The 12,184-nt window shown below is 39.1% G+C and overlaps 1 protein-coding gene across 5 annotated transcripts in view; it reads right to left on the bottom strand.

Annotated features, from left to right (window-relative positions):
- Positions 1-12,184, bottom strand: part of INPP4B (inositol polyphosphate-4-phosphatase type II B) — a 714,114-nt gene that overhangs the window by 143,342 nt on the left and 558,588 nt on the right. For all 5 annotated transcript variants that reach the window (XM_019977498.2, XM_070769067.1, XM_019977497.2 and 2 more), the window contains one exon: positions 12,004-12,181. In XM_019977498.2, the coding sequence (XP_019833057.2) occupies positions 12,004-12,181 (178 nt within the window). The remainder of the gene's footprint in view (positions 1-12,003; positions 12,182-12,184) is intronic.

The raw sequence follows: 12,184 nt of genomic DNA, 5'->3' as shown, positions 1-12,184 counted from the left end.
GTGTAGTCATTGATTTTCTGTATTATAGTACACTTAACATGCAAGTGGCCTAACAATCTGCTCAGAGTAGAGAAATAACACAAGCACTGACTCACACTGTTAACATAGTTATACTCTGTAACCTGTTGGGAAGGGGGCCTTTAACCCATAGCGTTATTTTGAAGAACACATCATTTACTGAGATGATCTTGGCTAAAACGTTGTCTTCACCAATGCTATAACTCAAGGTAATCATTTATTGGTGCTCTCTAAATCAATCCTAATGTAAATCAACTCTGAATATTCATTGGAATGATTGATGCTGAAGCTGAACCTCCAAGTCTCTGGCCACCTGATGCGAAGAGCTGACTCACTGGAAAAGACCCTGATGCTGGGAAAGATTGAAAATGGCAGGACGAGAAGGGGGTGACAGAGAATGAGATGGTTGGATGGCATCTTCGACTCTGTGGACATGAATCTGAGCAGACTCTGGAAGATGGGGAAGGACAGGGAAGCCCGGTGTGCCGCAGTCCACGGGGTCACAGAGTTGGCCTCGACTGAGTGGCTGAATAACAACAACTCAATAGGTGGTCTACAGTGCCATGCCCAATCATTGTTACTAAATTGTCTCTCAATTTCCCTGTTGTGTCAGCAATTACAGAAAACCAGTTAAACCATGTGCACCTAATAAAACTAAGTCATATCTGTATAGCTGCATCTTTGCAACAGATTGTGAAATTCTAGAGCTAGAAGGGACTTTGAGTAGACCTCTTCACTAACAAGATACAAAACTAAGAAAAAAGCCTGGTGACTTTTCCTAGGGCCGACTATTGATTGAAAGCACAAATGAAACAGAGCCATGGTTTTCTAACAAATTCAGGTATCTTTCCCCCTTACTCCACACCACCCACCACGATGATCAGCCTAGATGCTTCTGTCCGTTTTCCTCTTCTCTAACCCCAGCTCGCCAAGTGTCCCAAACATCCACCAGCTCTCATAGTTAGTTGTGTCCACAGTTGAGGAGGAGAAGGCAATGGCACCCCACGCCAGTACTCTTGCCTGGAAAATCCCATGGATGGAGGAGCCTGGTGGGCTGCAGTCCATGGGGTCACTGGGAGTCGGACACAACTGAGCGACTTCACTTTCACTTTTCACTTTCATGCATTGGAGAAGGAAATGGCAACCCACTCCAGTGTTCTTTCCTGGAGAATCCCAGGGACGGGGGAGCCTGGTGGGCTGCAGTCTATGGGGTCACACAGAGTTGGACACGACTGAAGCGACTTAGCAGCAGACAGTTGAGGATGCAACTCTCTTCCCTGAGAAATTTTAGTGGATGGTTTTCAACACTCGTTTAATCTATTAGTTATGTTAGAAGCACTTTGAAGGTTAAGTAGACAAGAAATATGATTAAAAAAGGATAATATTTTAAGAATAAGGAGATGGTAGATATTTTATAACAAATACGTTTTCTTATTTTTAAAAATAAAAAGGCAGTTTTTTTTTTTGTTTTCTAAAAAGAACTGATGAAAAAGTTGGCCACACAAGTACCAATCAGTATAGTTGTAGCAAAATGGGAAACATGCTGTTTACATAATTTTTCAGAGAGCATGGATGTATCTGTCAATGTGAATTTAAATATTAAAAACATGAATGTACTTCCACTCAGTTTAACTATTTCTCTCCTGATAGTTTTAATAAATTCTTTTGATTTATTTTTAGAGCAAAACAGCTTGACTTCTTTGACTTCTGCTACTATAGCTCTAGTCTCCATAACGCTCACTAATTACTATGTAGCTGCAAACTATTCACACCCAATGAAGTTTCCTATGGTTCTTGTAATCACCACTATTTCTTCCCATGGTAGCACACACAGAGTTTCTCAATTTATTCAAATCTCATTTGGGTTGATTTAGCACCAATGACATGGGAGATAATATATAGATTCTTGCAGTTTTAAAAACCTAGAATTTTTTTTTGAGGGGGGCAGGGGTTGCTGAATATAATGTTCAAAATCTTAAACACAATAAAAACTGATCTTCTCCTTTGTGTCTATGCTGAAACATGTATCTGACTCCCTTGGAAACTCTCTGGATCCCCCGGATCCTGAGCATAGAATCAAATTTTGTTACACAATAGCAAAAATATTGCACTGCAATTTCCATGTGACCTGGAAAAATCTTAATTTTCTTGACCAGTGTTACTTGCTACATGTGGACCAATATAGACCCAGATGTTTTACTGTTTAAATAAATCAGTTTGAAGAGATTAATAGAGTCACTCAATCCTATCATATCTGTACTGCATTATCTCAGTTGCTGTCCTTGAGATAATAGCAGCGAAGTCAAACATCAAGGAAGGAAGCAATCATGTCCCTCTGAGCTGCCTATTGACTCAGAGTTCTGAAAGCCATTTTCCTTTTCTTACTTAGCTCACTACAACAAATGAAAGAAGAAAGGCTGTCTAAATATTATTGTAAGGGTGGGCAAAATAATTCATTTAAAATATTAGCATAAGAATATAGTAAAAAAGCATAAACTCTGAGCCCAAGGCAGATCTACTTAATTTGTTCTATATTTTAAAAAAAAAAGAGAGAGAGAGAAAGAAAAGAAAATGTTTTCTTGCCTTTCTGCCGTTTTCCCGATTCATATGCTCATACAAGTATCCTTCAAAGTAGCACACAGAATTATCTGCGAGTACAAAACTACTAAAAATTACTTCTCTTGGGGATACATTTGCTACCTTCCTGAATATTAATGCAGGATGAATACTTAGAATATGTTCATTTAAACCCTCTCTTTTAAACTAGAGAAGTCAACAAATTAAGCAAAGTCCCATTCTTTTTAGAATCTCCTTATACTCACTGAAAAACTCCAAGGCCATGCCTAATCTCATTGGCAATACAAAATACCATAAACAAGTAATTATCATTTTAGTAGTCATGCATATGACATAAATAGAATCCTGCTTATTTTTAAATTTTGTTCAGTTGCTCAGTCGTGTCTGATTAATTTTTAAATTCAGTTGAGTCAGTTCAGTCGCTCAATCGTGTCCGACTCTTTGCAACCCCATGAATCGCAGCACGCCAGGCCTCCCTGTCCATCACCAACTCCCAGAGTTTACTCAAACTCATTTCCATCGAGTCGCTGATGCCATCCAGCCATCTCATCTTCTGTCGTCCCCTTCTCCTCCTACCCCCAATCCCTCCCAGCATCAGAGTCTTTTCCAATGAGTCAACTCTTCGCATGAGGTGGCCAAAGTACTGGAGTTTCAGCTTTAGCATCAGTCCTTCCAAAGAACACCCAGGACTGATCTCCTTCAGAATGGACTGGTTGGATCTCCTTGCAGTCCAAGGGACTCTCAAGAGTCTTCTCCAACACCACAGTTCAAAAGCATCAGTTCTCCGGCGCTCAGCCTTCTTCACGTTAAGATGCCTTAATTATTTCCTGGGCTTCCCAGGGGGCACTAGTGGTGAAGAACCCACCTGCCAGTGCAGGAGACATGAGAGCCATGGGCTTCGTCCCATGGTTTCACAAGGCAACAGTGTTTACTTGACATTAGTACATTGATTCGTGTTCGCTGCTGCTGCTGCTCAGTCATGTCTGACTCTTTGTGATCCCATGGACTGCAGCCCACCAGGCTCTTCTGTCCGTGAAATTTTCCAGGTAACAATACTGGAGTGGGTTGCCATTTCTTCCTCTAGGGGATCTTCAAGACCCAGGGATCAAACCCAGGCCTCTTGGATCTCCTGCATTGATAGGCAGATTCTTTTACCCCTGAGCCACCTAGGAAGTCCCCTTGATAGTGGTTAGCATTCCCTAAAGCAAAGAATATTGAGCTTTCAGCTAGGAAAGATACCTGACATCTGGCCAGCTTATATAAAATATCCTCTTGACCTTGGCTAAAATCACATAACCACTTTTTCCCGGTATGTACAAAATTACAGTGCCTATCTGTGAAACCTTTATGGGAGTTCACTGTAAACAGTACACTTCTCTTTATTCTTCTTTTTCTTGACCCACCTTTTCAGTTTCTGTTGCTGATTCATAATCCCCTGCTCACTCAAAATGTAGTTAAGTGGACCCTAAGGGACCATAAACCACTTTCTTTTTTAATTTATATTTTTATTTTGTGGCCACACTACATGGCATGTGATCTTAGTTCCCCGACCAGGGATTGAACTTGTGCTCCCTGCATTGTAAACACAGAGTCTTAACCACTGGACTGCCAGGGATGTTCCTAAACCATTTTCTTAAAAGCATTTTTTCTACTGGTGATGTTATTCTGTCACTTCAAGGGTCATTTTTTGTTATGCCAAGGTCTTCACAATCCATTTTTCCTACCTCCTGAATCAGCATGATAAAGAGTTTCCATCTGCAAGTCTTCTGAATTTACAACCTCAGCCCTGATCTCAAGTTTTTAAAATAAATGTATTCTTCCCTATGTTTTTATCTGAGGGGTATCAATACTGTTCAGCAAATCTGAGTCCAAACATCTGGAGCATCTACAGGAATATTATCTTCTGGGTTAGTGATTAATTTCTACTGGTTAGACCTTTTCAGTTATTTCCAAGATTGACTCTTGTATTATATTCTTACAGCTAATCCTAGTTAATAACCTTTCTGTGTTCCATATTGATATTTCCTTAGTCTTCTTACTGGTTGATTCTATTTTCTTTAACCCTTCTTTTTTTCAGGATGTCATCCAAATAAAATACTGACATCTGACTTCAAGCTCAGAATTCCTGAATCAGAATTTGTATTTCAGCAAAAGCTCCCCAGAAGCCCTACTGACATTTAGTGATGTGCAATATTCAAATCTCTCTGTTCTTACTCAGCTTAGTTGTTGCTCAAAGGATATCTTCACAAAGCAAGTCACCGGGTTTCCAATCTCAACAACCTTTCAGTATCTACAGAATAGACCTTCTCTCAGGTAAATGAGATTAAGAGGGCGAGATCATATTTCTTTTTTAACTTTATGAGACACTGCTGAACTGATTTTCAAGCTGCAAACGTGTACCCATCAATGATGGATGAATGTTCCAGTTATTTCATATTCTTCCCAACTCTTCCTATGCTCAGCCCTATTGATTTTAACTCCTCTAGTGGGTGGTTTTCTGTACTTAGTCACTCAGTTGTGTCCAACTGTTTGAGACCCCATGGACTGTAGCCTACCAGGCTCCTCTGTCCATGGGGATTATCCAGGCAAGAATACTGGAGTGGGTTGCCATACCCTCCTCCAAGGGATCTTCCCAACTCAGAGACTGAATCCAGGTCTCCCGCATTGCAGGCGGATTCTTTATCATTTGAGCCACCAGGGAAACCCAGTGGGTAGTTAGTGGTACCTCATTTTAGTTTAAATTTGCATTTCCCTAATAACAAATGATGATGAGTATCTTTTCATGTGCTTGTCATCCATCATGTCTGGTAAAATGTCTTTACAATTCTTTTGCTCATCTGTAATGGTTTTATTATTAAGTTGTAAGAATACACACTTGGCTACAAGTCCTTTGTCAGACATCTATTTTACAAATACCTTCTCCTAGTCTAGACTTGCCTTTTCATTTTCTTAATAGTGTCTTTCGAAAACTTTGACAGTTTTTAATTTTGAAAAAGTCTTATGTATCATTTATGGTCTTTTTTATTTGTTCATGCTTTCTGTGTTCTAAGAAATATTTGCTTAATCCAAGATGAAAAAAAAATTCTTCTATTGTATATCTGCTTACTTATTTATTTGCTTTTTTCATTTTTCTTTTTTTGGCTGTGCTGGGTCTTTTTTGCAGCATGGGGGCTTTTTGCTGTGGTATGCAAGATTTTTCCGGTTGTGGCACAGGCACGGGGCTTCTCGTGCTGTGGAGCATGGGCTCTAGAGTACGTGGGCTCAATAGTTTCCGCTTGCAGGCTTAGCTGTCCCATGGCATGTGGAATCTTAATCCCCCCACTAAGGATTGAACTGGCATCCCCTGCATTAGAAGGTGGATTCTTAAACCACTGGACCACCAGGGAAGTCCTTGCTTTTTTTTCTTTTAGCTTGTACATAAGGTCTATGATCCATTTTTAATTAATTTTTATATATGTAGATAAGGAAAGGTTTACTCTGCACATAGATATCCAATTGTTCTTGAACTATATGTTAAAAAGATATCCTTTCCCCAATGAATTTCTATTGCATCTTTATATAAATTTATTTAAACACCTGTGCTGAGCTGTGCTTAGTCGCTCAGTCGTGTCTGAGTCTTTGCGATCTCATGGAGTGTAGCCCAGGTCCTCAGACCATAGGGACTCTCCAGGCAAGAACACTGGAGTGGTTGCCATGCCCTCCTCCAGAGGATCTTTCCAACCCAGGGACTGAACCCAGGTCTCCCACATTGCAGGCAGATTCTTTACCATCTGAGCCACCAGGGAAGTCCAAGAATACTAGAGTGGGTAGCCTATCCCTTCTTCAGGAGATCTTCCCAACTCAGGGATCAAACCTGGATCTCCTGCATTGCAGGCAGATTCTTCACCATCTGAGCCACCAGAGACGTGACCAAATGATCAATACTGAAGTCAGACTGATTATATTCTTTGTAGCTGAAGATGGAGAAGCTTTATACAGTCAGCAAAAGCAAGATCTCGAGCTGACCGTGGCTGAGATTGTCAGCTCCTTAATGCAAAATTCAGGCTCAAATTAAACAAAGTAGGAAAAACCACTAGTCCATTCAGGTATGACCTAAATCAAATCCCATATGATGACACAGTGGAGGTGATGAATAGATTCAAGGTCTGGTAAACAGAGTGCCTGAAGAACTAATGACAGAGGTTTGTAACACTGTACAGCAGGCAGTGACCAAAACCATTCCAAAGAAAAATAAATGCAAGAAGTCAAAGTCGTAGTCTGAGGAAGCTTTACAAACAGCTGAGAAAAGAAGAGAAGCAAAAGGAGAGAGAGAAAGAGATAGATATACTCAATAGAATGCAGAGTTGCAGAGAATGGTAAGGAGATATAGCAAGACCTTCTTCAATGAACAATGCAAAGAAAGAGAGGAAAATAATAGAATAGCAAGGACTAGAGATCTCTTCAAGAAAATTAGAGACACCAAGTGTTCATATCATGCAACGACAGGCACAATAAAGGACAAAAAAAGGTAAGGACCTAACAGAGGCAGAAGAGATTAAGAACAGTTGGCAAGAATACACCGGAGAACTGTAAAAAAAGGTCTTGAAAGTGAAAATGAAGTATCTCAGTCATGTCTGACTCTTTGCGACACCATGGACTGTGGAGCCTACCAGGCTCCTCCGTCCATGAAATTTTCCAGGCAGGAGTACTGGAGTGGGTTGCCATTGCCTTCTCCAAGGGATCTTTCTGACCCAGGGATCGAACCTGGCTCTCCCACCTTGCAGGCAGACAGACACTTTACTGTCTGAGTCACCAGGGAAGCCCTGACCTGCATAACCACCATGGCATGGTCCCTCACCTAGAGTCAGACATCCTGGGGTGTGAAGTCAAGTGGGGGTTACTAGAAACAAAGCTAGTGAAGGTGATAGAATTCCTGCTGAAATTTCAAAACATAAAAGATGATACTGTTATAAGTGCTGCATGCAATATGTCAGCAAATTTGAAAAACTCAGCAGTGGCCACAGGACTGGAAAAGGTCAGTTTTCATTCCAATCTGAAAAAAAGGCAATGCCAAAGAAAGTTCAAACTACTGTCCAGCTGCACTCAACTCACATACTAGCAAGGCTATGCTTAAAATCCTTTAAGACAGGCTTCAGAAGATGTGAACCGGGCACTTCCAGATGTACAAGCTGGGTTTAGAAAAAGTAGAGGAACCAGAGATCAAATTGCCTACATCTATAGGATCATAGATGAAGCAAGGGAATTCCAGAAAAATATCCGCTTCATTGACTATGATAAAGCCTTTGACTGTATGGATCACAACAAACTGTGGAAAATTCTTAAAGAGATGGGAATACCAGTCTATCTTACCTGTCTCCTGAGAAACCTGCGTGCAGGTGAAGAAGCAACAGTTAGAACCTTACATGGAACAACTTACTGGTTTAAAATTGGGAAAGTAGTATGACAAGGCTGTATATTGCCACCCTATTTATTTAACTGATATGCTGAGTGCATCATGCAAAATGCCAGGATGGATGAAGCACAGCTGGAATCAAGACTGCTGGGAGAAATCAACAACCTCAGACATGCAGAAGATACTACCCTAATGGCAGAAAGCGAAGAGGAGCCAAAGAGCCTCTTAATGAGGGTGGAAGAGGAAAGTAAAAAAGCTGGCTTAAAACTCAACATTCAAAAACTAAGATCATGGCAATGGGCTCCATCACGTCATGGCAAATCGTAGGGGAAAAAGTGGAAGCAGTAACAGATTTTATTTTCTTGGGCTCCAAAATCACTGCAGATGGTGACCACAACCACAAAATTTTCTTCCACGCTTCCTCCTTGGAAGAAAAGCTATGACAAACAGCATATTAAAAAGCAGACTCATCACTTTGCCAACAAAAGTGTATATAGTCAAAGGTATGATTTTTCCAGGAGTCACGGATGGATGTGAGAGTTGGACCATAAAGAAGGCGGAGTGCCAAAGAATTGATACTTTTGAATTGTGTGGACTCTTGAGAGTCCCTTGGACAGCAATGAGATCAAATTAGTCAATCCGAAAGGAAATCAACCTGAATATTCAATGGAATGACTGATGCTGAAACTGATGCTCTAATACTTTGGCCACCTGATGTCAAGAGCTGACTCATTGGAAAAGACTGATGCTAGGAAAGATTGAAGGCAAAAGGAGAAGAGGGCAGCAGAGAATTAGATGGTTTGATAGTATTCATGTCCAACTCAATGGACATGAATTTGAGCAAACTTTAGGAGATAGTGAGGGAAAGGAAAGACTGGCATGCTGCCATCCATGGGGTCACAAGGAGTCGGACACAATTTAGTGACAGAAATTGCTTTGTGAGGAGCAGAATAATAATGTTATTGGTTGTTTAGTCCCTAAGTTGTGTCGGACTCTTGTGATCCCACGGACTGTAGCCTGCCAGGATCTTCTATCCATGAGATTTCCCAGGCAAGAATACTGGAGTACATTGCCATTTCCTGCTTCAGGTCCTGACCCAGGGATCAAACCCACATCTCCTGCATTGTAGGCCAATTCTTTACCCCTGAGTCACCAGGGAAGCCCCAGAATAATAACGGGTTTCCTAAAAAAAGGTCTATCCGTCTCTATGAAATGGAGACTATCATGTGTATTTGAAGCTAATGTCAGCATACATTTGATTTATGATATATATGCTTACATTTAGGTCTTTATTTTTTTCATTTTGAATTTATTTGCATTGCTTTCTTCTCTCTCTCCCTCCTCTTTTTGTCTTTTTTTTGGTCTTAGTGCAGTGTAATTTTAGCCTAAGGCAAAGTAAAATATGTCTTTTATCCCACTCTATTACTAATCTTTCATATCTTACGTTAAAACTTTGGTTTATGCTTTGTCTTCTCTGTTTGGATTATTCATATATAGTCAGAATTTGTCTTTTGCTATAATCCTACATCATAACATTAAATAATTTCTTTAATATTTCCATAAACTAATATGTAGCAAACAAAATCCAGTTATCCATCAGAAGATATACTAAGAATTAAAAAATTAGAAACACTTCATTGAGTTTGTCCATATTAGAACATGAAAAATTTATAGAATATTTTACTGAGGAAGTTCAGTTAGGTCCCTATTATGTACTGAATATGCTATAAAGATGATTTTCTAAGAAAATAACTGAAGAACTTGTTTTCCAAACATGCCAGTTCAGAATCAATAAAAGAAAAAAGGGGGTTATCAATAAAGAAAAGATTTATTTTCTAATCCATAGTGTGCAAGTCCCTGAGCTTAAAAGCAAAATATTTTAAGTTAACTCTTGCTAATATTAAACTATACTAAAATTTAAAATGCTATTTATATGATTTACCTTTTATGCTAGATTTATTGAAGGCAGATTCTTTACCCTCTGAACCACCAAAGAAGCCTTCATGGATGATACTTCATTGTAAACCACGAGCTAGTAACTGTCTTCATACACTATGCAAAACTCTGTTAACTTCAGTACTTCTTTGAAATTCTGGGCATGAATTCTTAAAGAAATTCGTGGCTTGCAAACTTAAACTAAAAAAAAAAAAACTTTCTGATTTGAAGGGCTGACAGATTCCTACTCAGTAAAAAAAAAAAGGGGGGGGGGCGGTGAAAGTTGGATGAATGCTGAATTAAAGGAGGTGAAAATATTATACATGCCCTGCCCCCTCCCCCAAATCACTGCAAGTTGTAAATGATGTATGAAATGACAAAGCCAGCCTAATGCACAGGAAGAATATAAATACTGCTCTGAAATCACCACCGTGAGGTACTATTTGCTAGAATTTTCTGCATAGCTGAACCCAGGAAGACCTAGCCTCATCTACAAATCCAAAAAAGAAATGAACTGAAAACAATTCTATTATTTCACTCTATGCAACACCCTCCTCCTTCCTTTTTCTTAGCCATAACATATTCATTGACTATTAGAATACTTAAGTATTGCTGAGGAATAAAGGAAATATCTAAATATATATTACATGGAAAATACCATAAAGGGTTTCCGTTCTAGAGTCAACTAGACCCTGGGTCTGAACCTTAGTTTTGTTTGAATCCTGGGTTTGACTCTACCTGCCTGATTTTGTATATGCTTTAAACTTCTTTGAGCTTCCATCTTTCCCTTTGCGAAATGGAGATGATATGGACACACAATTTGAAGGTTCAGTGAAATAACCTAAGCCAGTGAAATCACTAGCATGATATTGGACAATGTAGGTAGTTGTAAAGTTTAGGTCAATTTTTCCTCTCTTTTCATAATGGAGGCACATATCCTAGCATGGAAGGAAGATTGCATTTTCAACTGGAAGTCTTGGGGTTTAATTTTTCACTCCTTAGTTTATTAGACAATTCACTCGACTTTTCTGATGACACCTTAGCTATTTTTCTTCTGAAAATAGATGTTGATTACATCCTATGAGAAAAATATATGATAATATAGACTTTAAAATGTTAAGTAAGGGCAAAGTATTACAAATTAACATATCTGAGTCAAAAATATATAGAGAGATATAATATTCAGGTTTCTAGGAATCTGTTCTTCAGGGATGCAAAGAATTACACTATTTTATTCTAAAATGTTATCATGAGAATTTTCTTTGGTCAGTTTCTTCAAGGGCATATTTATTAGAAATATCTCATGATAAATTGCAAGATGTCCTCAGGATGCAGAGGTTATGAATGAGTGTACCAGAATTGGACTCCAAGACATTTGACTTTGCATTTCTAATCAAGCAGCAACTTGACTTTTTCTGTCTTGGTTCTTCATATCATTCAGATGCCCTAATTCATTATGGAAATTGATGTTTGAGTATCTACCTCATGCCAGACTAGCTTTTCTCCTTATATATACAAATGCAAGTCACCTTTGGAAGAATGCAGACCTAGGTCCCAGTACATTTCAAACATTAACTAATAATTTTGGAAATTTTTAGAACCTTCTCCCAGGAGACAATGTTGTAGAAAGCAAACTGAGGCACAAGAATCACCCCATGCTACTGATGAGAATCCACATGAAAGTTCTGCTCTCAAATGAAGTGACATTCCTACTCAAAGGGCTAGTTTCATATGCATAAAAATTAGGTGCTCGCCAGAGGAAAATACTTTTCAAAACCTAATTTAATTCATTTAATACAACCATGAAGCAAAGAAAATGAAAGATGTCAAGGAAAAGAGAAAATATACTTCAACCAATAATAGGTTTCATTTCCTACTAGGAAAAAAAAAATATTCAGTAAGATTTGAAAAGAGAATGAGGCCAATTCATTATGATCCTGTGGCAATACTTTGAAGCTTACTTTCTAACCTGGTCTATTTTACATTTCCAGATGCTATGAAAGGTAATGTATGCAGAAAGCAACACCAGTGGGGATTTGGGTATTTCGTTTTCCCCACTGCAGTGACGATTTGGATCTTACTTTTTCTGAAAGCATCTTTAAAGAATTCTTCAAGCTGTCTGGAGAGTGCTGGCTTGCAGAATTAAGCAGTAGGTCTGCATGGGCTGCTATCAGAGGTTGTAGTTGATTGATGTTGCTGAGAACTTCTTTTGCTTTGGCTGTGTTTTCAGGTGAATAGTAAATAAACTGGTATCCAGTACTG

Source organism: Bos indicus, chromosome 17, assembly GCF_029378745.1.
Source record: "Bos indicus isolate NIAB-ARS_2022 breed Sahiwal x Tharparkar chromosome 17, NIAB-ARS_B.indTharparkar_mat_pri_1.0, whole genome shotgun sequence".
In the NCBI taxonomy this organism is placed as follows: Eukaryota; Metazoa; Chordata; class Mammalia; order Artiodactyla; family Bovidae; genus Bos; species Bos indicus.
This window is presented reverse-complemented; position numbering and strand designations above follow the sequence as displayed.